This window comes from Patiria miniata, unplaced genomic scaffold (genome assembly GCF_015706575.1).
Source record: "Patiria miniata isolate m_02_andy unplaced genomic scaffold, ASM1570657v1 HiC_scaffold_5, whole genome shotgun sequence".
NCBI classification, from domain to species: domain Eukaryota; kingdom Metazoa; phylum Echinodermata; class Asteroidea; order Valvatida; family Asterinidae; genus Patiria; species Patiria miniata.
In genome coordinates this window covers 24,829,303-24,857,074 of record NW_024037072.1, presented here as the reverse complement: position 1 = coordinate 24,857,074, position 27,772 = coordinate 24,829,303, and the positions used below count along the sequence as shown (strand labels likewise).

The following is a 27,772-nucleotide window of genomic DNA, read 5'->3' as shown; positions in this document are numbered from 1 at the left end:
TGTAAAGGAAAGAATAGATTGCTACGCACGTGTTTTGTTGTCATACCAGAGCAGATCATGTAATCATCCTCCATCTGCTCATGTTCCTGTACTCATTCGTTTCCTTTGATCCACTCCTTAGCATCGTTTGGACACCATTCTGAAGTCGGACAAGATCATTGTCATTAGTGGAGGTAGATTGGTGGACCAAGGCTTACCGCAGGATCTGCTCAGCCAACCAAATACGGAGTTCTCAAAGCTTATCCAATCCGCCTCGATTGACAGTAAAAAGTAAAACGATTACTAAGGGAATAAAATGTGCGTGGCCGGTTAGAAACAAGCAATTTTTAATCTGGCTTTATAGGCGCCTGGTCGCTGATAATTCGGGCCGACGGCCAAGCACTTATTCCCATTCGTAAAATATCTTTCGGTAAGAAAGTCAAAACAAGTCAAAATTATACATTTCTAACTATTTTGTTCAACAGTTTTACTTCCTGTTTTTTAAAACACCCCTCCAACTATGTTTATGGTAGGCCTATGCCCGAGTAATACTAAAAATCTCCTTTTTATTTTTTATTGCTACTTTTTAACTGACTAGTTAACTTTTTTGTAGTTTTGATATATTTCTAAAGCGTTTTGAAATTTTAGTGTAAAACGCTATATTATTTAAGTGTAAAATATTATTATTATTGGCGCGCTCGAACACAGCAAACCCCGGAAAAGTTTCATCCAGTCAACCGTTTAAAACCGCGCACGTGACGGGCTCTCGACTAATAGGAATGGGTAAACTGTCTTAGAGAGTTCTGAATGTCTATTTCAATCATTTTTTTTCCAAATCATCTTCTTTATGCTGGGTTTGTATTGTCGATTTCGAGGGCACAAAATTAGGGATACATGTATTGGACCGATCAGAAGACTGAATTAATACCAACCCGCCTGCCGTAATCAATCGCAAGGGGCGGGGGATCGCGGGATCGCGGCCGGTGTGGCCGAATTTTCGTCCCCCGTACCAACCGACCGCGGGTGACAGAATATTCATATCCGGACCGTATTCTGTTCCCAATTATCGGATATTATTTCTGACCTCCATTTTAAAGTCAAGTACTGGCCATGCCCAACTGTTGTTTGAGATTTTACAACTTCTAGTTAAATAAAAGAGAATAATTGCGACAGGTCTATTTTTGTGCCATTAATTCTTGTGTGTGACATTGTATTGGATGATAATAGGCCTATAATGCCCGGCAGAAGGGCACGATATGTGCATGCTCTTATGAGCGAAAGCGTAATCACCAAAATGTTCCCTGCAACTGGGCATTTGCAGAAAACTGCCTCTATTTTAATAAAATTTCAATATTTTCGGCACAAATTAATACAAGTAGTTCTAAAACTTATATTTTATACGGGTGACAACTTTCAAATTCGTACGATTTATGTAACGTGTGGGAGAACATTGGATTTTTTTTTTTTACGTCAGAACGCTCATATAGGCCATCAGCCTGGGGTTTGGTCAGTATCAAATCAGGGCATAAATGATTATAGTGCGCATGCGCAAAGTATACCGCCCCTAGAGTGGTACTAGCATTTTGATGGACAATTTGAAAAACAGGGTGATACCACACAAAAAGCTGCCACTGCTGCAATGCTATCACATATTTTCCAACTCTGGAGGTGTATACCTTGCCAAAAATCGCTATGACGATTATTCCCCTCATTTGATACCGGTGGCCAACATTTTGGACAGAGGCTGATGGCCGAATATGCCATTCTGCCGGGCACCCGACTGGTTTCGAAATACCCGCATTGCCTATCGCTGTTGTTGATTGAATATAGCAAGAATATGATTACAATGTTGATATGATCACGATTAAATACAACAAATCTGTTCCTTGCTCTATGGTACAAAACAAACGTAAAAACCCGCATCCGCTTGGCTTTCCTAAACAGTGAGTGTCGTCTGCTAAATTTCTTCACAAATGAACATAAGAGGGCGCGCTACATACCGGAAGACGCTAATTGTTGTCTGGTCACCCATTGTTCCATACGGAATCCTAATACATAGCGCGTACGGAGCCAGACTCATTTTCTACTGCGTGTGTGTGTGTGTATTCACGAATACGTGGCCGATTTGACGTGCAGTGGGCGCCGCCGACATGTCGGATTTCTTGGTTTCTCCTGACGGCATGACCCCAATCGTTGATGAAGACCCTCCATCTTCAGCAAAGGAGAGTTCAGCGCAAAATGACGGACAAGATGTGGAATCTCAGTGGGGATTCTGTTTACCAGAACTGTACAAACTTTCCTTAACTTTTTTCAAAGGTAAGCAGACGAGCTGATTTTTATGAAGAAAGAAGGGAAAGGGTTGGTAATTCCGACAGGCACGGTAAATTATTTAATATAAAACATTAATTAAGTCGTTCATTGTCGATGTAACATTAAATTCAAGGAAGAAATTAAGTATCCAGATGCGGAGCAACTACAAAATGCAGGGCCACGCCGGAAAAGTTTTTTGGGGGGTAGGCCTAAATTGTATTGTGTAGTTTTGGATGCGATGTGCAGGAATGTGACTGTGTGAGGAGTTACTCCTAGAACTATGAGGCTCCACGTAGTGGAGCCTCATAGAGTCAGAAGCCCGCAAAATTGTTGTCAACACAAAACACTAATTAAGTACAAAAACGTCCATTCCAAATAAGCTATTTCCCACAGAACCGCTGCACAGTTTGCCCCTAAACTCCGTACAATACCTCATGACATACTCACGTTATGTGCACCCAACAAACATCGGTGGATTCTGTCTGTTTTTAGGCCAAAACGATGAAAAATATGCCCTTTCCGCACTGAGCCAACCTAACACTTGAAGCGAGCACGCGCGCTGATATCGCAGTCATTTTCGGGTTCGATCGCTCGGAGCGCGCCGCGGGGGTACGTACTTGCACTTGTACGCATGCGCATACTATCAATCCGCTCCTACACCATACCCCCCGCGGCGCGCTCCGAGCGATCGAACCCGAAAATGACTGCGATATCAGCGCGCATGCTCGCTTCAAGTGTTAGGTTAGCTCAGTGCGGAAAGGGCATATTTTTCATCATTTTGGCCTAAAAACAGACAGAATCCACCGATGTTTGTTGGGTGCACATAACGTGAGTATGTCATGAGGTATTGTACGGAGTTTAGGGGCAAACTGTGCAGCGGTTCTGTGGGAAATAGCTTATTTGAAATGGACGTTTTTGTACTTAATTAGTGTTTTGTGTTGACAACAATTTTGCGGGCTTCTGACTCTATGAGGCTCCACTACGTGGAGCCTCATAGTTCTAGGAGTAGTGAGGAGTGGGGTTGTTGTTTACTCCTAGCATGCCTAGAATAGAAGTAAAATTGTTGTCAGCTCAAAACCCTAATGGTGGTAATCCTTATCTTTAGGACACCTCTATTTTTACGAGTTCTGTTCAAAACTGACTTTTGCAGTTGACTGTCCAGTACCAAAGTGACTTTTGCAGGCTAAAGCAGTCTGTTTTCCTCAGATAAACTCATGTTAGTTGTCATTTTGAAAGCACTTTCAAAGAAAATGTGACTTTTCTGCCTTTTTTTTGCAGTTTGCCATCTTGCTATTTAAATATATTTTCTGTTTGCCATCGTCGTCTTTAGATAGTGGATATTTTGCCGGAGGTAATGACGGCAAACTAACGATTACTAAAGGTTTGCCGGCGGCAATCCATATCAACAGAGGGCGCTGTACTCTTTAAAATAGGGCTGAATTATAAGATGTATTAAATTCCCACCAAACGTTGTGTAGCACGTTTGGTGTAATGGTTAAGCAAAGGCTCCAGCATTTGTCCAGTAAGCGGGATGACTCGCGTTCGATTCCGATTGCACCACATTTTAAAGTTTTTTTTTCTCATCCCAAATAAATAAGAATATTCTTCTTTTATTATTTTAACATGTCTCAAACATTTTTTGCAGAGTACATTGTATTACATTTTCTTTTTTCAGATTTGTGGCTCTGGAGGATTTTTTTTAAAAGGGAAATAAAGCCCAAAATTATAAAATGGTCTGAATCCCATCTTGTGAATACGAGGTAACAACGATAATTTTGGCATGGAGCCAGACTAAAACTTGTCACCGGAAAATGGTTCAAGTACAAAAAAACAGTAACTGCGCATGTTCAGTGCATATCCGGCAAACTAACGTTTACTAAAGGTTTGCCGTCTCCGGCAAAATATACACTGCCTCGTCTTTAACCCCTCATAAATCAAAGCCCTGCCCTCTTTTTACAAAATTTAACCTGCTGATATTCAAGAAGTTGTCATTGCCAACTGTTCAAATGTGTCAAGAAACATCAGAATGTCACTTTTCAGTGTCATTTAGTCAGCTGTTTTGGTGAGTCTTTTAACCTTATATAGGTACGGGGTCCTAAAAGTAAGGATTACCACACTAATTAAGTACAAAAACGTCCATCCCAACCAAGCTATTTCCCACAGAACCGCTGCACAGTTTGCCCCTAAACTCCTTACAATACCTCATGACATACTCACGTTATGTGCACCCCACAAACATCGGTGGATTCTGTCGGTTTTTCGGCAAAAATGATGAAAATATGCCCTTTCCGCACTGAGACAACCTGACACTTGAAACGTGCACGCGCGCAGAATGATCGCAGTCATTTTCGGGTTCGATCGCTCGGAGCGCGCCGCGGGGGGTACGTACTTGCACTTGTACGCATGCGTTTGACTGTCCAGTACCAAAGTGACTTTTGCAGGCTAAAGCAGTCTTTTTTCTTCATATAAACTCATGTTAGTTGTAATTTTGAAAGCACTTTCAAAGAAAATGTGACTTTCCTACCTTTTTTCGCAGTCAGATGTGCATGTTGTAGTTCTCACACGCGTGAAAGCCCTACATAATGAAAGCCCGATGCTGATTGGCTGCTACAAAAATAAACAAGATGTTCATTTTTTTTATCAGCCAATAAGCATCAAGCTTTCATCGCATCGAGCTTTCACGTTTGCCACCTTGGTTTTTGAGTCTGTTTTCTGGTTGTCTTCGTCGTCTTTTACCCCTGAATTTCCCTCATAAATCAAAGCCCTGCCCTCTTTCCACAAAATTAAACCTGCTGACAGTGATAGTCAAGAAGGTGTCATTGCCAATTGTTAAGTGTGCCAAGAAATATCATAATGTCAATTTTGAGTGTCATTTTATAGTCAACTGTTTTGGTGAGTCTTTCCCTTCCTATATAGGGACGGGGTCCTAAAAGTAAGGATTACCACTTTATGGCTTTTGGAAATGCCCTTTGCATGCTTTGATAGACAAAATACCTTTGTCTGAAATTCCACTTTCTGAAACACAAATCCACCAAAAAAGTTGAGCTGGTTGATCTATAACTCCAGGGTTCTCCCCATGTACAAACCTGCATATCGGCCCGATACGCTGGAATTGCGGCCCGATACACCGACAAAAATGCCGATCACATTTTTCAGCCCCCGATACGCACAATATAATTATTATACAAGCCATTAAAATGCACAACATAATACGCCATACACTGTTTTATACGCCATTATTTCATCTTGACATGCAAAATCTTGACAAAAATCCCGTTTTTCTGATGCATGTGTGATCAAAATGCACCGATGACGTGTCTTTCGCGTCGACCGCCAGGACCCAGCTATATATTAGCGCATACAGCATGGTACACTGGTTCCCTCCGCGTGCTAACAGTATTAATGCTATGATGAAGGACCGGAACCAGTGACTACTGCCTCGTGCGTGCATACATGATGATGATGTCGGCCGAAGTTGGATCATAAAAGCACCAAACAGACATCGATGGAGAAAGATAATTTTTGCAAATTAATTCACAGAATGTGATCTTTATTTTCTGTGTATGTGTTTTCCATTAAAATGACGAGATTGCAAAGCTCGAACTTGTGGCGAAACATCGTAGCATGCTTCTTAGAAGCAGTAGTACAAAATTTTCGGCCACATGGGATGGGCCGTACACAGTGCAGTAATGCACACTGATACTGCGCCGTGTACACGGCGCAATGTACGACCGGCCAGACTGAATGTTGACGGCGCCAGGGGCCGTGATGTACGTTAAGCATATAGTGGAATCAACCACCTCAAATATATTTTTAATTAGGTGAGGCAAGTTTTAATCACTTTTGATGGTCGGTCTTGATAATTTTCGTGGTGCAAAGGAAAATAATCCAGGCACAAAACTAAATGATTTTTTGTTCAATATGCTCCATTCAATCACGTGTTTTTATTTCTCCATGATTCAATCGGCAGCCAAAAAAATTGGCGAAATAATTTTTTCGACCTACAGACGCTATTTTGAAAGGCATGTAATCAGAAGCAAAATTGATTTTTTTTCTTCACCTTAATTTCTTAATTTGAAACTTGCTTGTACATACTTTCTAGATCAGGAAGTTTTAACACAGGTTTGGAAATGTTGATATTTTTTTAAAGTAAAACATTTTGATATTTGTTTATCTTTAATTACCAAAAATATCACAAGATCTCCTCTAAATTTTAAGGAAAAATCTTCCTCTATAGACTCCCCAGATTTGCTCTAAAATGCACCAGAGGGCCTCTAAAGTTCAAAATTTTTCGGGGCCCTTAAGCGGGCCCCGAACTCCACGCCCTGGCTTTGCAGGTTGGTGAATCACAACAAAACTTCCCCCACAGTTTTGAAAAAATCCTGGGGAGAACCCTGAACTCTGAAATGTTTTAGAACGATTGACATTTGGATCATGGGACAATTGTTTGGGTGGAAAATCTGAGTTTGTACTCACCAACCTCGCGTTGCCGATCCGTTGAAATACAGCGGTCATGGTCATGTGTGTTTACGTACGTTGAGCGTGCGCTGATCTTCGCGTGACCTCAGCAGGTCAACTCTACATTCCGCTCGACCATTTGGGATGGAGGGGAGATTGTATGCTTTGCATCGCAAAACAGTACATGTACATGTACATGTACATGTACATCATGATGTACATGTACGTTATTTTGGCGCACTGAATACACTGCGCTGTGTCGTTAGTTGTCAGTTTTGGTGGACTGTTTTTCAATTTGACAAAAAAAGGGATGAAAAGATCCATCAGTAAACAGTCCCCCCCCCCCTGCCCGAAGTCCGATGTCGGGATTTGGTCACATTTTTCAGGCCCCAGGGTGGGGATTTTGGTCACTCAAATTACATTGTTAACATTGGCGTACTAATGGAAAGGCAATCACTAGTGCGCCTCAGTCGCCCCATGTTTGTAAGTCGGGGCATGGTCGGGGATTGTCACTTAAATTGGTGGGGATTTTGTCACTTCAAAAGTGACAATCCCCACGTCTTGGGTGGGGGAGCCCGGGAGGGGAGGGGTGGGGGAAACAATTGATAGGCGCATAACTATTACCACTTTTTACTCATGTACAAAATTTATTGGGAATTCAAACTTGTTTAAACATACGTGTACGTTTTGCAATAACCTCAAGGGATGCAGGGGGCTGTTCTGTTGTACTGGCCTCATAGGCCCCATGAGATACCAGTATGTGAGAAAAGTCTTCCAAAGCCATGTTTACCTTATGAAAAATGGCGGAGTCCTGAGCCCTGGATCCATGGATACCTGGTCAAAATCGGGAACACGAAGGCATCAAAGGGGCAATTGACTGGATGTGTGAGTTTAAGAATATTGAGTGAGTTCACTTCATGGAAAAGCAGCTTTAGTGCCAGCTCGCCGTAATGCACTGTTAGTTACTGCATGAAACTTCATTGATTTGCAGAGAGAACCAACTTGTAAATCAAGTGAGAAAGTAAAGGTTTCTGTGAAAACACTGTTGCAATGATAATTGCTCAAAGAATATCAATTTTGGCTGCACTTGCTGAAGTCAAATTGAACAATTGAAACACTGAACTAAGAAAGAAAAACCACAGAAATTAAATCAAAATCTATGCTTTGACTGTACAAATGTAGGTGATTGATAAGCCAGCTGTTTGTACCAGTACCACTTACCTGCTTTACTCTGTTGACTGAATTTGACTAGTCTCAGTACTTGTGTGAAATACAAAATGTTTGATCTGACTGTTAGTAACTAGCCTGTGTAAAAGACAGGGTAGGGGAGAGGATAGCCCGACTGCGTCTGGCCGTACAGTACTATCGCAAGCTCTGTAGTACGGCCAGACGCCCGATGCTTCCACAGAGACTGAATTTTTTGGGCCGCCGATGTAGCGATTTTGCTACATCTTTCGATCGCGATTATCTTTTCATCCAGGACACAAATTTCCAAAGTTAAGGTTCGTAGTCGTAGAGCAACTCATACCTTTTCGAAAAAACGTTCTTTGGTCTCAATATTTTCATCCATCTGGCCACAAGACGAATTTCAGTCATCAGATTCCACAAATATCGTCCCCCATGCGATCCCCCATGCGATTTCAAAATGGCGGCCGCGCTGTAATGTATGCATTATGCGAGCGCGTTTGGGCAACATAATGAATATGCATCATAGTTTATGACGTTTTACGGACACTCAGCGCGGCTGGCCATACAAACACGAGGTCATGAACTAAATAATGCATATTCATTATCTTGGCCAAGCGCGCTCGCATAGTGCATACATTACAGCGCGGCCGCCATTTTGAAATCGCATGGGGGATCGCATGGGGGACGATATTTGTGGAATCTGATGACTGAAATTCGTCTTGTGGCCAGATGGATGAAAATATTGAGACCAAAGAACATTTTTTCGAAAAGGTATGAGTTGCTCTACGACTACGAACCTTAACTTTGGAAATTTGTGTCCTGGATGAAAAGATAATCGCGATCGAAAGATGTAGCAAAATCGCTACATCGGCGGCCCAAAAAATTCAGTCTCTGTGGAAGCATCGGGCGTCTGGCCGTACTACAGAGCTTGCGATAGTACTGTACGGCCAGACGCAGTCGGGCTAGGGAGAGGACTGATTTTTTTTTACTGTCTGTGACTGTTCAGAATGCAGAAGGATTAATAATGTGCCTGTAGTTGTTGTATAGAAAATCAGCATTGATCGAAAATGATTGTATTTTTATCTTCAGTGTTAGGATATTATTCCCGAGCCCCCCACCTTACAAAAAAAAATCAATGTGCTGAGTTGGAACCAACTGCCAGGCATTGCCTGCAGTTAAACACAGTATAAGGTAACGAACATCTGCCTACATGTAGCTGTTGACTTGGTAACAACAGTATGGAGTTTTTTTGTCAGTACATACGATACGTGTACAAACTGAAGAGACAGTATTAAAGAGAAAATATTTTACTGCATGTACCAGCAAGCTTAATGATTGAATGGTAATTATTATTATTGCTTTGTATTTGTTTATTTCATTAATGGTAATAAAGTGCACCAGGCACTGTAGCTAGCAAGCCTGAAGTCTTTGTAGAGAGAAGACAATGATTTTATTGGTGGGAGGAAAAGCCCAGAATATCATTCTTGGGAAAACCCATGGAAACCAGTGGGTACTGTAAACCCAATCCACATGTGGCCAGGGCAGGAATCGAACCCGGGCCACAGGGGTGGAAGGCGAGGAAAGAACTGCTGCGCCAACCTGACAACTACTGTACGTCTGCAGTAGCAAATAAACAAATAAACCAAATAGCATTTTTTTTTCTAAAGGGCTCTTGGAAGGCACAGCTAGTGTTTCAATGTACACAAAACAGTATACAGCACAGTATACTATAGTTGGCATGTTAATGGGACATTTATTGGACACACAAAATACCATAGTGATAGAGATGTCTCATGGCATTCCTGCATTTACAATGTATGTCATGGTGCACCGATCTGATACACCATGCCCTCTGGAGACATGCACACAATAGGGAACAAAAGATTGTATACTGTACGTGTCCACAGGTCAATTTCTATAGATGAATACATCTCCACAAGGTTTTCACTAAATATGGATTTTACTCAAAAACTAGGAATTTCCAAGGTATGTTGATCGGTCGCAACTGGTAGAGTTTAAGAAAAGGGATATTAAGTCCGAATTTCAGCCAAGGAAATTAAATCTGGTTAAAATAAGAGCATTTTGAAACTGTACTGTCAAACTCGAAAACTTTAGTACACGAGAACAAAGAAATGTCTCCACATGGATAAATTTCAGTATGGGTGTACCGGCACATGTACACAAAAATAAAAATGTACATGTACATTTATACAATGTATGTGTCTTTCTTTCTATGCATGGGCATGATTTTCACAAAAAATACAATTATACAAGTTCAGTCAAAGAAAACACTAGACCAGCCACAAACCGCCATTAAAGATTAAAAGTTTGAATACATCCCAAGTTCTAAAACTTCTATTAGGCCCAAACAAATAAAATTAAAATGTTAAATTGAATAAAAGTTAACAATATATATAAAAATATTTAAAACAAAATACACCAATAAATAAATGAACAATTGGAAACTAATGAAGTGAAAATTGTTAGGTTAGTTGCAAAGGGCTTTTCAATACATAGAACAAGAATATATATTCAATACATAGAACAAGAAGGAGTTTGCCCAGTGTTTCTGGCCTCCTAGTTATACTCCATTGTGGAAGTCCTTAGGAGAAGAACCAACCAAGTACCAAGTATAATTGTATGCCGTCTGTCAAGTCACTTACACTTATTTAGCTTCCTGCCCATTGACTATCCCTCATTGAGAATGGAACGGTCTGACATCTAGGCTCCTATTATCATCTACATAATGCTCAGTCGACCCATATGCTTGATATTCCTAAACTGTAGGAAAGCGCAGGCACACCTATCATTCATTGTCACCGCCATTGCATTTACTCTCAACTCGATCTGCATGTATATTGTGTCCTGCTACCGGTACCGGTAACCCCCAGAAATCAATTATTGTCTGATATTGGAGGTTTATTACTGACTGGTGAGTTTTTGTTTTATATAATAAGAAGGTAAAAAATGTTTCATAATGGACTTACTATTTTTGTATACAGTCTGACAGTGATGGCTTTAAATATATACCGGTGCAGTATGTCATGTATGTGTACAATAAACGCTAACAGTGTATGGTACCGGTAGAAACATTTGTAAATTTATGTTTAATTGTATGGAACATCAGTAACAATGTACACGTGCATTTTACTACATGTTTGAACATGTACATGTACATGGTATTTCAATGTACAATGATGTATGTTCATGTCTTTTTTCCCCCATGTTTTCCATGTACACAATAATTGGTTACCATACATGTACCGGTACATGTAAATTTATGTAATTTCATTCGTTCAATCAATCAAATTCAGGTTTTTAACATGAATGTACAGTTTCCTGAATGACTATCATCATCATCAGATATGGGCTGGTGTTTAAATCAGTTTTTTTTTATAAAACTTTCGGGGAAAATTTCCCTTTCTTTTGTTTTTCAAAATTTTCCTTTCCTGGGGCATTTTGTTTAATACATAATAGCCATTGTGTTGAGGAATATTACCCCTTTGGCAGGTTGAATATTTCCGTTGTCATTGTTCAATTTAAAAATTGGAAGTCAAATGATGATAAACATTAATGTACACGTATGAATCAGATTGATATACATGTATGTAATTTACATGTACATCCATCGAAAAATACATGTCACGTCAAAGGTTCTTGCAATTCATGGAATTCTTTTCATACCAATTTTATGTAGATGGCAAAGAATTGAGTTTCGTATTCTAAAAATAACAACTGTAGCCTACATGTACATAGAAGCATAGAATTAAAAGCAGCAGGCTGCATTTTTTTGTCTCGTTATTTTTAACAAGGAACACAGCTTCTGAAAATGTACATTGTACATGTGTACATCTTGTACACTGTTATGCTTTGTGTATGCTCAGCCTTTTTGCATGTACACTACATACATACATGTACATGCATACATGTACACATCCCCCCCCCCCCCCCCCCCCAGGTACATCCATATTCATCAAAGATGCAAAATTGCTTTCGGTTTTTGTACTGAAATACAAATGTGTGGTATATATTGTTCTTAAAGTTATTAGAATATGGTACAATGCTGTACTTTATCATGTTCACATACCGTACATGTGTGCTGTGAATAATTAATGTCATTTTAAATTTGCGGAAATGTATTCAGTTAATTTGCCCATGATTGACCTACATGTATTAACATGTACATGTACTATGCATACTTGCATGTAGCATATTTGTCATTGATTGAATATGGAAAAGGTTTAGTTTAGTGTTTATTAAGTAGTAAAACTGTCATTTAAAGGATGAACAAGAGAACACTGTAAAAAACAATCGTTGCTAGAAAGAAAATAGTACAATGTACATGTACATGTGTATACATGCCTACATGCATGACATGTGGGTGGCACTGAAGCATACACATGAATGAGCAGAATGCATTCCTTTATTTTCAAAGATAACGATCGAAATACACATGTATGTAATTGTATCGGTAGAATACTACATTTAAAAAATGTGTGGGAAGCAGGGTGCATGCATGATATGACTAAATGAAAGAACATGTACAATGTACTGTATACATGTACATGTAAATCTGTTAAAAACAAGAATACAGAACAGAACTGTCTTAAATTCATTTTGTTTAAATTCTTTGAAAATGTCACGGTAAAAATTAAAGAGAATGATACCGGTAATTATTTGAAAGTCCTGAAGATAAACAGGCTCGCTCTGCCTTGATGTTAAAATTCAATTTACAACATGTTCAAAACACCATCTTCGTTACTACACATAATATTCTGTTTGGAGAGCGTTGACTTTGTAAGATAGAAAGGGTGGGCCATCTTCACACAATCTGTGTTGTGTACATCACGGACCAAAATGGTCTGTGTACATGTTCATAGAGCTATATTAAATTACTATAGAGCGCTAACTCCTCATTCTTGCCCGCGGAGACGTTTTGAAGCCGTCCTGGGCGCAGACATTTTGAATTCATGTGCGTGTTTGTACTAGAACAAAATGAAATTGGATGGATCGAATTTTGAAAGTGTACTCTTCATGCAACGCGCAAGTAGAAGATACGCAAACAACTTAAGCCCGTCATGACTGTTCAAAAACGTTACGGCAAAAATCATCTGCAGCGAATACGCGCACGCGTTGCGCTGTTTGCGTAGAGCAAAATGACACGCTTATTTGCGGATCGTGCGTTTCGGTTTTGGGCGTATCGGCTTCGATGACGTACCGGTATGGAATACAAACGCAGATATGCAAATAGCCGTACAAAAGCCGTACAAAATTGCTAGTTCTCCATAGGTTTGTGTACAAACATGGATGCGCCAATCAGGCATCTCTTTGGACAAAGAGTTAGCGCTCTAGTAATTTACTATAGCTCTATGGTACATGTACATGCACAGTTATACACCCAATTTTTGTTGTACATTGTACATGTTGTACATGGACCTGTCCATTTGTGTGTTCATGTTGGGACGTGTCTGCAACATTTATCGTCCAAGATAGAAAAACACTTTTGCTTTCCGCTCCTGTATTTGCCTTAATTGTGATATATGTAGACCCAGACATTATAAAGGATCACGTGCTTTAAATGATAATGAACATTGGGAGTAATATTTATTATTATTTTTTTAATATTAACTGTCCTGTCTTTTTTATTTATTTACAGAAAAAGAGGGAAAGGCATTTCATCTTTCCTACAGGGACAAAGTCCAGTTAGTGGCCTACGTGAGGCAGATAACCAACGGTAAATACGATCCTACGAACTCACCGCCTGTCGGCTATCTTGACGTCGTAGGCAACGACAGAAGGTAAGAGATGCCCGTTGTGTTGGGCATTTGGGATAATCACATGACACATTCTTGATTCTTCTTCATCATCAGCAGTTTGTTTGCATTTTACATGTACATGTTCCGGTACATGTGTATGCATGGTCCAAGAAAGCAAAAAAGGAGTGAACCATGTTTTTTTTTACTTGTACAATGTCTAGCTAAGTGTATACATTTGCTAAGTGTATACATTATTGTGCATTTTATTTTTATGCGAATAAAGAATCTGAACTGAACTGAACTGAACTGAACATGTACTAATACATGTACATGTACATGTATGCACATGTTCCTCATATATACTCACCGGTACCAGTGTCTCATCTATAGCCACCCGTCCACCCGTCTTTTGGACCGGCAGTTTGTGATTCCGGACGGCCACTTTGCGAAATGGACAATAAAACATGACGGGTAGAATTTCAGCAAATGGACATTAAAATTGACAGTTTGGTTTTGTGTGGCAAAAAATTAAATAAAAACAAAGCGCGTAAGTTGTATTTTTGTTTAGAAAGAAGACACAAAAGTACCCAAAATACCTCTAAATCTACGCGAAAAATCGGCCGCCACAGTCAGCCAAGTGCATTGTGCAGCATTAAAAGCTTCGTACAACAGTATAAACACACGCAGCTACATGTACATGTAGTCACGCACATGACAAAATGTGTCTTTTTTGTTGCGTGACGACAGGTACTTTTGAAAGTGCACCACGGTATGACAGGCAGTTTTGGTAATTCTAGATGAAACCCTGATACTTACATACATAATATACATCTCATACATGTACAATGTACATGTACACGATGTTCATGGATAAGTGTTAACGTGTTCCATCAATCCTTATATCTTGTGTGCTCAGATATATTGTATGCTAGACATGCTAGAGCCTTGAGGAATATTATCACAGTCGCCAATAATAAATGATGTACAGTGTGTGTAGTATACATGTATCTATACATGTACCGTGTACACCATGTACATGTACATGGACATGAGGACAAGCACATGAGGGTCATCTACACAAATACATATATTATTGCCGAGCAACTACGACAATTTTTCCTTGAGTATTCATCAGCTTAAATATTTTATGTAACTGATACATACCGTTATTTCTACAATAACGTTTGTCATGAATACATCACCACAAATGAGTAAGTAGCTTGCCATAATTAACATTTTATTTAGATGTAAGGAACCGTCTATTTGTTAGACAGGAATTCATTGAGAAAGATGATGAAAAAAATTAAAAGTTTCATTAATTAGGCCCTAAAACATATTTTGGATTTCCAAGTACATGTACATTGTCCTACATAATTTCCCCTGTAAAAGCCATTCTTGATGCTGTTTATTTGAATTTTGTTGAGACTGACAAATCCGGAAAAAAAAAGGGAACACGACATTTTTTTGTGTAACACAAATTATGTGAAGTTGCTGACACAAAATACAGTGTACATGTATGATGCATCATCTTTGTATGGCAACTGTATGGAGTCCTCTGGATGTGTTTTGATGTATCAATCTCTGATTGTTATCTACTTACAACACCTGCACCCGATTTCATCAAACTCTTCGTAACATTAGATACATCGCAGCGATGCGACGCGTCGTATCTCTACGATGCGTCGCAGCTGCGACGCGTCCTGCGATTCGTTTCACAAAACACGTCGTAAGTGCGACGCGTCGTAGGTGTATTTATAGCACAACTCGTTGACTGTTTTATGTATTTTGTCAGCGTACAGTAAATAGTCGTCTGATATTCAACAAAGGGTCGTCGGATCTCAGCTCGAAATTTGTTAAAACGTAAAACAAAATGGCGGCCGTGCGATGCAATTTTGAAGGAAAACAAGCTCTCATTGGACTGTATAGCTACTTTGAAATTTCAACTCTATTATTCCGGTCTAATTCATAATTATTCAATGAATTTTCCATTTACAACTTTACACACATTGCCTCGGTATTATAATCTCGTTAATGTAATGTTTATGGCATAAAACTGGCTTAGAAATGACTCTTCTTATTTTGCGACGACCACTACACACATCTTAACTTGCGACGTGTTTTAAGCCGTTGTCAAGGAACTTACAATGTACGACGGTTCAACACATCGCAACTTTCGTGAAATGGAAGATACGACGCGTCGCGAGTTGCGACGTGTTACACGTCGTAACTCGAGTTGCGACGCCTCGCAGCGCTTCGTGAAATCGGGTGCTGGGGTTGTTAATTCGTTAAAAATGCATTAGGCCTGTTAGGCCAAATGTTATCACTTCTGTAAAACTGAATGCTATCAATGTAAGTTACATGTACATGTATGTGGCATTCACTGTCTGTGTTTTCTACAAAGTTAATTTACAAACTAATATATTAACACACATACATACATGTATTTCATGCTTGATGGTTTAAACATATTCATTTACACATTTTGCTCACTATAGTAATATTAAGGACATAAGTACTGTCCATGCAATTGTCTAGCTTCAGCCCCCAAATTTGATTTTTTAATTGAGCACTGATTTTGACACATCGGATCCGGTGAAATCGGATGCCAACAAAATGAAACATGTTTGATTTCATCCAGTCGCCCAGTGTATGGTCAGATCGGTGTACATTTTCAGCGCATACTTACAGTGTACAAAGGCTTGATGATCCGATGTTACCTGTAAAATTTGAAATATGTGTACACTGGGCTTTAACCTATAGTCATGATGGTATGGTTTGTGAAGTCAGACATACATGTAACGGTTTAACCACAGCTCGATCCTGGAAATACACAATAAGAATTACAGCCTGTCTCAAAAAAATGGTACAATCGAAAACAATTTTTTTTTCAATATTAAATCTCAACATAAGTAAGTCGTTTTGAGCACCACATTAAAGAAAAAAGACCAGGCTTTCCAATACTTTTTGTTTCATCTCATTTGCTTTTGTCAATCCAGAGATAACTCCAGTTTACTGCGGAACACAAAAATCAAGTTTGTGCTACTTTCTGGTTGAGTATGGCACTGTACTCGAAACAACTCTGCCCATGCATAAAAGTGGCACAAAATCGATTTTGGTGTATTGCACTAAATTGATTCTATACATGTATCTCTGAATTGACAAAAGCAAATAAGATCAAACAAACACTATTGGAAAGCCCAGTCTTTGTTCTTTAATATTATGCCAAGTAAGAATGACTTATTTTGAAATTTCATATTTAACCAATTTTTTTTCTGATTGTACCATTTTTTTTGAGACAGGCTGTATACAAATGTACATAAATTTGTTCGCCCTGTTATTAACATATTATGTTGTTGTATATTTGTATCATTCCAGGAAACAATGGCAGGAACTTGGTGGCATGACCAAGGAAACTGCTATGCTTGAATTCTGTCTACATCTGGATAAAACCTGTACGCAGCTCAAACCGTACATCGAAGCCCACAGGAGGGAAAAAGAAGAGCAAGAAAGAAAAAGGTACACACACAGTAATGTGCACAAAATGTCATACATATGGAAGGTGGTTTAAATTACGGAAAAGAGTACTTTTTTATTGAGTGACCAGGCAAATGCTTTTTTGTATTGAAAGAAATAACACCAATTTCAGTGATTTTCCCATGTGCCATTACTCATTATATTTCTGGCCAATCTTAGGTACATGGACATGCAAATGTGGGCGCCATGGCACTGACCATGCATGCAAGAACAGGTGGGAGTGTGCCCGTTTCCGAAAATTTCCGGAGTTACTCGAATAAATTTTCTTTGACACCTGGATATTTTTGCCATAGCACGGGTATACAACAGTACAATGTATCCGTGTGTAAATTTTGATTTGCAGGCGTAATGCCCAGTAACTGTATTTACTGTCCATTTGGGCGTATCCACTTGGTACAAGGTCGGACCTTGGCTGCGTTACTATTTTTGAATGCGACGGTTACCTGACCTATATGTATGAGATGTCGGGTGATTGTCAGGTCAGGGAACCAGGCTTTTGAAAAAAAATGAGTACAAATGTGCATCGATCATGAATGTTCTAGTTCCGTATTCATGTACGTATTAAACATATTTGGCTTTCATGAAATAATGTCAGTCAATAACATAATATATCCCCTAAATGGAGCATCTAGAACAAAAAGGAACTTTCAAGTTGGATCATAAACCCCAAACCATGCTTAACCGTTAACCCTACCGTAACTCCCTGGGCATTTTTATTAGGATGCAACCTCAATCCTGCAAAATCCTGCAACTGCCACTATGTAAAAATTGCATACAGCCTCAATGCTCCAAAATCATCAGTTATTTCTTGAATGTGGTCCTTGGAGGGGTGACCACCGCCTCAATCCTGCAAAATCCTCCAGCAATCACTGTCAGTATGTTAAGGTAGAGCCAGTGACATCCTGGAGCAGTGCAGACGATTTCAATCCAGGCCTAAATATGCATGGCTAAGCATTAACAAAACAAGGTCCAGCCTAAGACACAGTGCATCCTCCAAAATATCAGGCACACATTTTTGCCATACATGTATACCGTAGCCTCAATTTCGCAAAATCCTCCCTATTGCAAAGATAATTTTGGAGGATTTGGGAAGATTAAGGTTAATTCTTTGCATTCACCAAGCTGACGTAACAGCTAAAAATGGTGTCCAATCAAGATGGCGAGCCAATTATATCGAAAATAAACGTTGTAGTGTATTGTTTTAATTCCATCTTTTTTTCAGGTAGTCCATGTAAATTCGTTTATGTGACCTCTCCCCAATCGTATCTTTAGGAGAGAAGAAGAAGAAAGACGGAGACAGGAAGAAGAAGTAAGAGAGAGACAACGACTTGAAGAGGAAGAAAAGCGAAGAGCAGAGGAGGAATTACAGAGACAAGAACAGGAAAGGTAGGCAGTGATTTTTAACCGAGCAGAGGTGGGGGTTGGGGAAGTGATGGAATTTCTGGTCTAAGCATAAAGCCATTGATGAAGGGATTGTTTGTTGCAAAACTAGGAATAAGGAGTTTTGCAGAGGAGCAACAAGAAAAGGTTTTGACACTGGTGTATTGGGGGGGGGGGGTGTGCAAAACTACTTCCTAAAATCCACAATCCTAGCCCCAAAAACTTTTGCGTGGAATTAATTGCCCAATTGATATATAAAAAACGTTACATGTAAATGATATTTTTGGCCTGCAAAATTGGGACTTTTAAAGGTTTGGCATAATTTGTTCAGAGCCTGTAATGTGGTCGGAGACAAGTGTATTGAACACATCCTTTCAAGTGGTTACTTCCGTATTTTGATATTCTTGTTTATTTCTGTGACAGGTTACAGTTTAAAGAGGCAATATATAAGCAGCTACTTCCACAGTTACAACCAGTCGTAGAACAGCAATATCCCAATAACCCACAGCAGGTGAGTCCCAACTTTACTGAATGTATGTAATCATCCCGAAACAACTATTTATTTACAATGAAGAAACGTGATCATCTGTCTTTTAACCCTAACTCCGGGCCCTATTCTACTGTTACACCAAAATCCATCAATCACACTGCTTCCAATGCATGCTTCGCTTTAAGCCTTCAAGCCCAAGTCCATCATACTCCATGAAATTTAGTCAAACCAGGCCTGCAGGACCAAGTCCACCAAAATGGGGGGATGGATTTTGATGGAGTTGAGGAATTTAGGGTTAATACTTGACCCGATTTGCATAAATGAATTTACAAATGAATGGCTGTTCAATATGGACAATACTTGATAGACAGAGGTTTCTTTAGCAATTGTCTCTGTTTCCTTTTTCATCTTCAATTTCCTGCGGTTTCTGAGTAGATTTCAAGTGAGCTTTTCAAGATCACATTGAAGTACAGTCGATTTCTGTATTAAAAGGCAGTTTATTACTCTTTGTTCTATGAGAACTGCTCTACTAGTACATGATGTAGAGCTTCAACCTTTTGAAGTACATGTACATGTACATGTATGTAAAACTCAAACCAATAATAATATTAATAATAATAATAATATTTTTTCCACTGTCACTCTTTACATAATGGGTCATAAAACGGCTGCCTACCGATACCTCACCTACATGTAAATAGCTTTTGTGGTTTTAACCTCTAAATGATTGTGTGACTTAACCCTGTGCCCCCCAACCCCCCCCCCCCAAAAAAAAATCCCAACTACAAAACTCAATACATGCATACCACCCCCACGTAGGCTAAGATCATCAGACTCCTGCCTTCTTCAAGTTCCTAGATCCCGACCCTCTTGGGGTGACCACAGCTTCTCTCACGCAGGCTTCACTCTCTGGAACAGTCTACCCCTCTCTATCCGTCAAGCTCCCTCTTCGATCTCCTTCAAACAAGAACTCAAAACCTACCTGTTCACACTCCAATGTCCTTTTCGGCTTGTACCTTGCAATTTATATGTCTTGGACTCAGCATTTATACATTTTGTAGTTTGTATAATTAATCATTGTATAGCGCCATGAGCGTCACTGAGTGATGGCCCTGTTGCGCTTAATTATATGCCACAATTATTATTATTGTTATTATTTACCATTTATCATCAGTTTTGAAAGCTCTCACAAAGCATTTTTTTGGTCATCTTTCTTCTCAACAGCAACAAGTTTTTCTACGGCAGTTACAGGAGCATTACTACCAACAGTACCTGCAGCAGTTACAGCAGCAGCAGCAGGGGAGAATGGAACAGCAAGGGGACAGCCCTGTCACAGGTCCGTAATACATGCTCTGACAACCATGCTTGCCTTAACCGTAATCCTCCTCGATCCTCTAAATTCCTCCTGCCCGTTTTTGAGGATTTTGGAGGATTGAGGCTGTGAATGGCAAAAGAGTGTCAGTTGATTTTGGAGGATGCATTTGTCGAATTCGTAGGTTGTACCCCGCATTGTTTATGTTCAGCTATGCATAATTGAGCCCTGCATTACGCTCGATATCATCTGCACTGCTTTAGAATGTCATCGGCACTGCCTCAACCCAATAACAGTGATTGTGGGAGGATTTTGAAGGATTGAGCCAATGGTCACCTCTCTATTGTACAAATTCAAGAAAAAACGGATGATTTTGGAGGATTGAGGCTAAATACAATTTTTGGTGGCAATTGGAGGATTTTGCAGGATTTAGGATGGTTCCTAGCCAATAAGGGCCTAGGGGTTAAGAGAGAAGCAGTATAAAGTTGGCAAACTAAGTAAAGTGTGTCTGGTGTTGATGTTTCTGAATTAAAATTATCTGAAATGTAAATGGATGGGCCGTTTAAGCTGAAAAATCAAAGAGACGGCTCTGCAAATGTGGCCATCCACCACTGATTGCAAAGTTGGAAAAAAAAAATCACTTTTAGGGAATAATGTTTATTTGAACAGAGTACATCATCAGCTTTTGAATGCACTCAATGATTGATTTGCGTAATGGGCTAAATCCGGCCCATTGTGTATGAACAGACTCCCAGTGAATAGCCATTGGGAATCATTGGAAAAGAATTTTGTGCGTTCTGGGACCCGTTTAACCAGGCTTTGGCTTTGTCTTGTGTAGAATGATATCACTGCCTACAGATTGTCATGTGCATCGGCAAATTGGGAGTCAAATTTTCGTGACGCGCATTGGCTGTGCCGCATTTCGAACAATTTTTGAATGGTTTCACGTATGGTATTTCAGTTTGATGTAAAACCTCTTCTGCCATAATTTCTTTGCATAGGAAGCAGTGGTGAGGTTTCGAGTGCCTCAACAACGGGTGATCTGGAGCAGGGCCTGACTAATCTTCAGCTGTCTAACCAGGCTCAGGCACCGAATGGGGATGTCAACAGGAGGGAAGACGAGTTACCAGACCGAGGTAAGTACATGTGTACACATGTACATTACATGTACGTGGCAACAAAATCTCACGAGTAGCTTAAACCATGCATGATATAGAATGAAGACCTTATATACACCAAAGCCCATGACCCTCGTAGGATGCTGGAAGAAACATCAATGGTATTTTGTAACTTTGAAAAATAGAAAAAAAGCGATATTTATCACAATATTTTGAAATTGTAATTTAATAAATGATGCTCTGTCTTGCTTTCATATCTGATTTACACATGCAATTCATAACCTGTTTATTAGAACTCGTTACTCTTTTTAGCAATTTTTTTTTAATTATGAGACAAATCAACCACTTTGAATGGAATTTTCAAAACCTGGAATAGCTTTTTGGCCAGTTTTCAAAGAAATATCCAACATGTTAGTACTGTTTTGATTGAGTGATTTTCTCCCTGAGAAATTTGGTTTACTTTAACCCCCTTTTATTTCCAATGAGAGAAACCACAAGATTTTTTTTTCCAATGGGAAAGAAGTGAATGAAACAAAGCATTTCAAGAAAATTAACCCCTAAAAATGTTGTCAGTTTGAAACCATCCATTCATCACAAGTCAATCACAAGTCAACCTGTCATCCAAGCGATGAACTATTTGAGTAACATTTGCTTAAAGGCATTCCTTTATTCGGTGTTCATTCCCTGTCACTTGTAACATAAATAAGGGAATAAATATGTGCTTGGCCAGTTTTAAACAAGTATGTTAAAGATCGGGAGCCTGGATGCGGATAATGGCCCGCACGTAAGTAGTACTAAAGATTTCTTTATATGGAGATAGGAACGCGCACGCTTGTTATGCGTGATGTGGTGCAGAACGTGGCGATGACGGGGAAAAGTGTTTAAAACCAGCCGGTGTTTTATCAACTGTTTAAAACCACCCATGTGATGGGCTCTCGACCAATGGGAATGGGTAAACTGTCTGAGGTATTTATGAATTGTGATTTGAGTCGTGATTAACTTTGGATTGACACGATTATAACTCTTTCCCCTGGTTCCCGCAGAATCCTTACCAGAGATCGCCAAGCCCAACTGCTGGACAACAGAAGACGTCCAGGATTTCAAGGAGAAACTGGCCAAAGATTCAGAGGGCATGATCCGCGTCGGTCACGGCGAGACGGTCACGGTCCGAGTCCCCACCCATGAGGAGGGCAACTGCATCTTCTGGGAATTTGCCACGGACTACTGTGACATCGGCTTTGGTTTGTACTTTGAGTGGACGGTTGCCCCTAGCAACGCCATCAGCGTGCATGTCAGTGACTCCAGTGAGGAAGATGAACTGGATGAGGATGAGGGTTTGTGCAAATCCATTTTTTTACCGTATTTTTTCTTTCTCTGTCTGTCTCTCTCCAATGATGCACTTTATGTGCTATTTTCAAAATTTCACCCTGAAAAATATAAGGGAATAAATGTGTGCTTGGATGGTTTTGAACAAGTCCGTTTAAGACCAGCTGGGGGAATGGATGCCGATAATAGCCTTAGCCGAAGGCGAGGGATATAGGTGACCAGGCCCTCAGCTGGTCTTAAACGGACTTGTTTAATACCGGCCAAGCACATATTTATTATCTTATATTTCATAGGAGTGCAATGAGACAAAGTTATGGAATAGTTTCTGTTCAAGTTTTGAATTTTTTGTGGCCCCGACAATAATGCACTTCTCAAGGCTGATTCCCACCCCATCCAATGTTGGGATAATTTGTATATCATTGACACCATCTTCCCATGGGGGCGTTGTTTAAAACTGACATCATGCTCAGTGTCAAACAATAGGTGGTGCTATTCGTTTTCCACAGGACGTTCAAACAAACAGCCACTCATGAAAAACAAGGGTTTTCGTGAAAAAGAAACAATAATTTGGAAAAAAAGACATTTTATGTTCAACTTGCTTATCATGGCAATTTTAGCATTTTAACCCTAACCCTGCCAGTCGTAACTCGGTGCATCAGGTGTAAAGGTCTGTGGAACCTTGCAGGCTGCTGCATTGAGCTATCAACACCAGTGCATATAAATGGTCATTTCTGACAAAATGAGAGTTAGTCACATTCAACAATGCCACAGGAGGTGACTACAAACTCTCGCGCAGTTTTTCCTTGAGTGATTTTAACCTGATGGATCTTGTGACACTGAGCAGGCTTGTCATGTTGACAAGTGTGTTGCATGTACATGTAGCTGGTTTAACAGGTTTTAAAAAAAATACCCCAGAGGGAGGGTGAATGGTGTTAGGCCATTAAATACCGTATATTCCCCCTCACTGTTCATGTATGAGCTGCATTCATGACTACATGAGTTGTGATAAAAAAAAAAAAAAAAAATTCTGTTGTTGTCAAACAACCCAGTAGCATTCCTGTCGTGTGGTCACGTTGAGTTTGTGCAAATTCCATTGAAATGTTGTTGCTTGCATTCTGAGTCGTTTGCATTAATGTGTGCATGTGATGTCAAGCCGTACCTGGTAGATGCCTTCTCCATTTTCTTTGTAGAATTTGTACTATCCCTATTTAGCCCAGGTTGGACTCTTCTGTTGTGTACACGCAACGGAGTCTCCTGCCAAAGCGAAAACAATTCTAAAACATTTACAAAATATTTTTACCTGATGGAGGAAGCTGAAATTTCGTTTACATCTTCCTTGTGTCCAGAATTATGCATACGCTTTCGTTGAAAACATTTTCAGTAGGAACTCCCCGTATGCGAGTGAAGAGTTACGCGCACGTGTGCATGCACACCCCGCACACAGCCGCATATGGCACGCGCGTGTAAGTCTTCACACGGGGAGTTCGTACTGAAAATGTTTGCAACGAAAGCGTGGAATTGCAGTTTAATTTCGGTAAACACATCGCCCACGGACATATTTGCCTTTTCTAAACCCAGCGTATGTATAATTCTGGACGCAAGGAATATTTAACAACATTTTAGCTTCCAGCATCAGTTAAAAATATGAAAAAAATGTTTTAGAATTTTTTTGCTATGGTAGTAGAATTAATACCCAGGACGTCAGTCGTAATGCAATGAAGATGTTGTCCAACCTGGGCTATATCCCCATTGAACTCAAGTATGTATAACACTTAAGATTACATCCGTTGATGTTGATACGATCTCAACATGGCTTTTTGGGTTGACGATAATCTGCGTAAAGGAATGGAAATTTCTGAAAAAATATACTTTTTTGAGAGAGGGGGGTGGGGGGCTGGTGTGTTATGGGGAGAACTGAGTTAAGGTCAGTTGTGCCATTGGCATTCTGTATTAAGAATGAATCTTTTTCCATTTTGTCTCTTCGATCCTCACCCTCCCTCAGATGGCAAGACAGACCCAGAGCGGGGTACCAAGGAAAGCGGTCCCCCTATCGATGAGATCATACCCATCTACCGGCGAGACAGCCACCAGAAGAAGTTCTGCGGGAGCCATCGGTACCCGGGCCGCGGAGTCTACCTGCTCAAGTTTGACAACTCCTACTCCCTATTCCGGGCCAAGTCGCTGTATTATAAGGTTTACTACACGCGGGATGACCGCTAATCTAGAAAAACATAACTTCGAAATATAAGCTTAACTTGATGGTTAAAGATACAAAGGAGCTCTTTGATCTACAGGCACACCTGTGGAAGAAGCACTGACCAATCAATGTTCAACTTGTTATCGTAATTGTTTTTGCATTTGTCTCTACCCAGATGTGATACCCTTGATGCCACTCAGTAATACATGCAGCACTCCTTTGTCCCACTCCAGTTGTGTGTAGGCTCGGGTAAAGGGGGCAAGCTTGCACAAATTATTGATAAGATGGAATTTGCGTTGGGGTGATGTAAATTCAATATTAGGTTTTGCCCTTCACTGACGTATTTTTGTAAACACTGTACACTCAGTGTTGTCCCGAGTGAGTGTGAAAAAAACTCAGATTTGAATCAGCCAGCCGACCACAGCAAGCTCGCTGGTCGAGTGGTAAGACGTTTGCACTAGTAAGCAGGAGGTCTTTGGTTCGAGTCCCACCTGAGTGATTTTTTTCTCTCAATCTCTCGGGACAACACTGAGTATACAGTGTTTATAAAAGTACGTTGGTGAAGGAAGTTTTGTATTCTTATAAAATTTGGAGTTCTTATATTGTGGTTTCAGGTGCAGGAGAAGGATTGTTGGACCAACATATAAAATTAATGCCTTAAAATTTGGCATAAAAAGAGCTTCTTCAAGCTTTTAAAAAGCAATATTATAATTTGGCATCAGTGCACCACCCCCACTCCCCTCTCCATATCCAGTAGCTTGAAACTACAAATTTCATTGTGATAATCTACAAGCACATTACTGCTTCCTAATGTGGAGTGGGAATACAAATTAACTTAAAGTGACCATCCCCGATTCCCCGATTCCGTGATAAATTATCTAGGAAAGTCCAACGGAGATGCCTTTTCAAGATACTGCATCAGGGAAAGATGTCTTCTGAGATAAAATTCCTTGGAAAGACATCTTTATGCAATGATGTTGACACCCTAGTGTTCCGTCTTCCAGTGATTGTTAATCAAGACAACATGGATGGTCGCTTTAAGCTTCCGTAAATGGTTGATGGGCAGTCATTAATTTTCAGTGCGTACTGCAGATGTGCCTGTTGATCTACCATTGCACCTATATGTAGCCTCTTGACAGAGTCTATTTTCGCGGTTGTAGCAACCATCAGCATTGTGAAATTTCCACGATATGACAAAGTTGGCCGTCCTTTGGAAAAACGCTGGTTGTGGTTTTGTTGTGTTCGCAAATACGACAGTAAATTGCATATCTTGATGTCAGTCATGCCGTCGCGTTTACCCAAGTAAGACAGTTCGCTTCAGTGTTAACATGAATGAGCATTTAACCTATGATGCAGAATTCACAACCTACTTTCAAAGGAGAGACATTTGAAGCTTGTCAGTGGTTAACATATTTATTGCAATTTGAGAAAATCATTAGTATCATAATTTATCATGACAGTGAAATTGCCATGATGACTGAAGATAAACAGTCGGCTTTGTAAACAAAGATTGTAAATAGGCTGTAAAGAGAGGTTGGTAGTAGGGGGATATCCGCTTTGTGTTGACTCCTTAGGATGCTTTTAGCATTCATCACCGCCAGAGCTAAGGATGGTTTTAAAACCTCCGTTCAGTTCTGTCTTCAGTTTCATTTCCACATTCAGAATCATAAACAAGCCATTTATATCCTAAGCAAACAGAAATACCCTGAACTTGGGCTTCATAATGTAGGATTTTGTTTTTACTGAAACAGAATATTGACCATATTGAGCCAGGGGCCACAGTGGGTCTAATCCACTGAGCTCCATGTCAAAAATCTGGATAGCTCGTTGGCCATTCCAAGCTGTATGTCAAAAATCTGAGCTCCATGTCAAAAATCTGGATAGCTCGTTGGCTATTCCAAGCACATGTCAAAAATCTGAGCTCCATGTCAAAAATCTGGATAGCTTGTTGGCCATTCCAAGCTGCATGTCAAAAATCCGAGCTCCATGTCAAAAATCTAGATAGCTCGTTGGCCATTCCAAGCTGTATGTCAAAAATCTGAGCTCCATGTCAAAAATCTGGATAGCTCGTTGGCTATTCCAAACACATGTCAAAAATCTGAGCTCCATGTCAAAAATCTGGATAGCTTGTTGGCCATTCCAAGCTGTATGTCAAAAATCTGAGCTCCATGTCAAAAATCTGGATAGCTCGTTCAAGCTGTATGTCAAAAATCTGAGGTCCATGTCAAAAAATCTGGATGGCTCATTGGCCATTGCAAGCTGTATGTCAAAAATCTGAGCTCCATGTCAAAAATCTAGATAGCTTGTTGGCTATTCCAAGCTGTATGTCATTAATTTGAGCTCCATGTCAAAATCTGGATATTGGCCATTCCAAGCTGTACACAAAAGTGAAGCTACGCACTGGTTCCCGATACCTCCATGCGAATGTGCGCAGGGTACCAGCCTCAACCACTCCCATTGTTCAAAATAATTAAACTAGAGTTGTGTAAAAGTACATGAAACTTTTTATTCTAAACATAATTTTTATATAAAATAAATTTTGTTGCCATATTATATTTTCTTTAGAAAACAAAACATTATAATTTTTTGAGTGAAAGGCGTACATGTCAATTGAATTATATTTCTTTCTTTACAAATCTATTGTTCTTGGAGTGGTAATATGGCAGATGGTGACTACATTTGTGTTGGCCAATGGGCTATCCAGATATATATGGAGATCATCAG

The 27,772-nt window shown here is 39.9% G+C and overlaps 2 protein-coding genes across 3 annotated transcripts in view; both read left to right on the top strand.

Annotated features, from left to right (window-relative positions):
- LOC119741312 (putative ABC transporter C family member 15) overlaps positions 1-1,149 on the top strand; it is a 28,084-nt gene extending 26,935 nt beyond the window's left edge. Inside the window, exon 32 of the mRNA XM_038217061.1 lies at positions 122-1,149. Coding sequence (XP_038072989.1) covers positions 122-274 — 153 coding nt within the window. The 3' untranslated portion in view covers positions 275-1,149. The remainder of the gene's footprint in view (positions 1-121) is intronic.
- Positions 1,150-2,064: 915 nt separating this feature from the next.
- LOC119740677 (Golgi resident protein GCP60-like) lies at positions 2,065-27,557 on the top strand. Of its 2 annotated transcripts, none has more exons than XM_038216050.1 (9): positions 2,065-2,295; positions 13,592-13,733; positions 17,067-17,207; positions 18,498-18,611; positions 19,029-19,116; positions 20,320-20,431; positions 21,409-21,543; positions 22,569-22,859; positions 24,854-27,557. In XM_038216050.1, the coding sequence occupies exons 1-9, from the start codon at positions 2,130-2,132 to the stop codon at positions 25,069-25,071; spliced, it is 1,407 nt and encodes a 468-aa protein (XP_038071978.1). In that variant the 5' UTR covers positions 2,065-2,129; the 3' UTR covers positions 25,072-27,557. The 2 variants fall into 2 exon arrangements, with proteins under 2 accessions (XP_038071978.1, XP_038071979.1); XM_038216051.1 differs by lacking the exon at positions 2,065-2,295 and adding an exon at positions 10,746-10,867.
- Positions 27,558-27,772: the final 215 nt, after the last annotated feature.

What these genes read in the sequence shown, in the direction of transcription:
- LOC119740677 (XM_038216050.1), top strand. Translation starts at nt 2,130, where the DNA reads ATGTCGGATTTCTTGGTTTCTCCTGACGGCATGACCCCAATCGTTGAT. An exon ending in GTCGTAGGCAACGACAGAAG is followed by an intron (nt 13,734 to 17,066) that starts GTAAGAGATGCC and finishes GTATCATTCCAG; the next exon opens with GAAACAATGGCAGGAACTTG. An exon ending in TGAACTGGATGAGGATGAGG is followed by an intron (nt 22,860 to 24,853) that starts GTTTGTGCAAAT and finishes ACCCTCCCTCAG; the next exon opens with ATGGCAAGACAGACCCAGAG.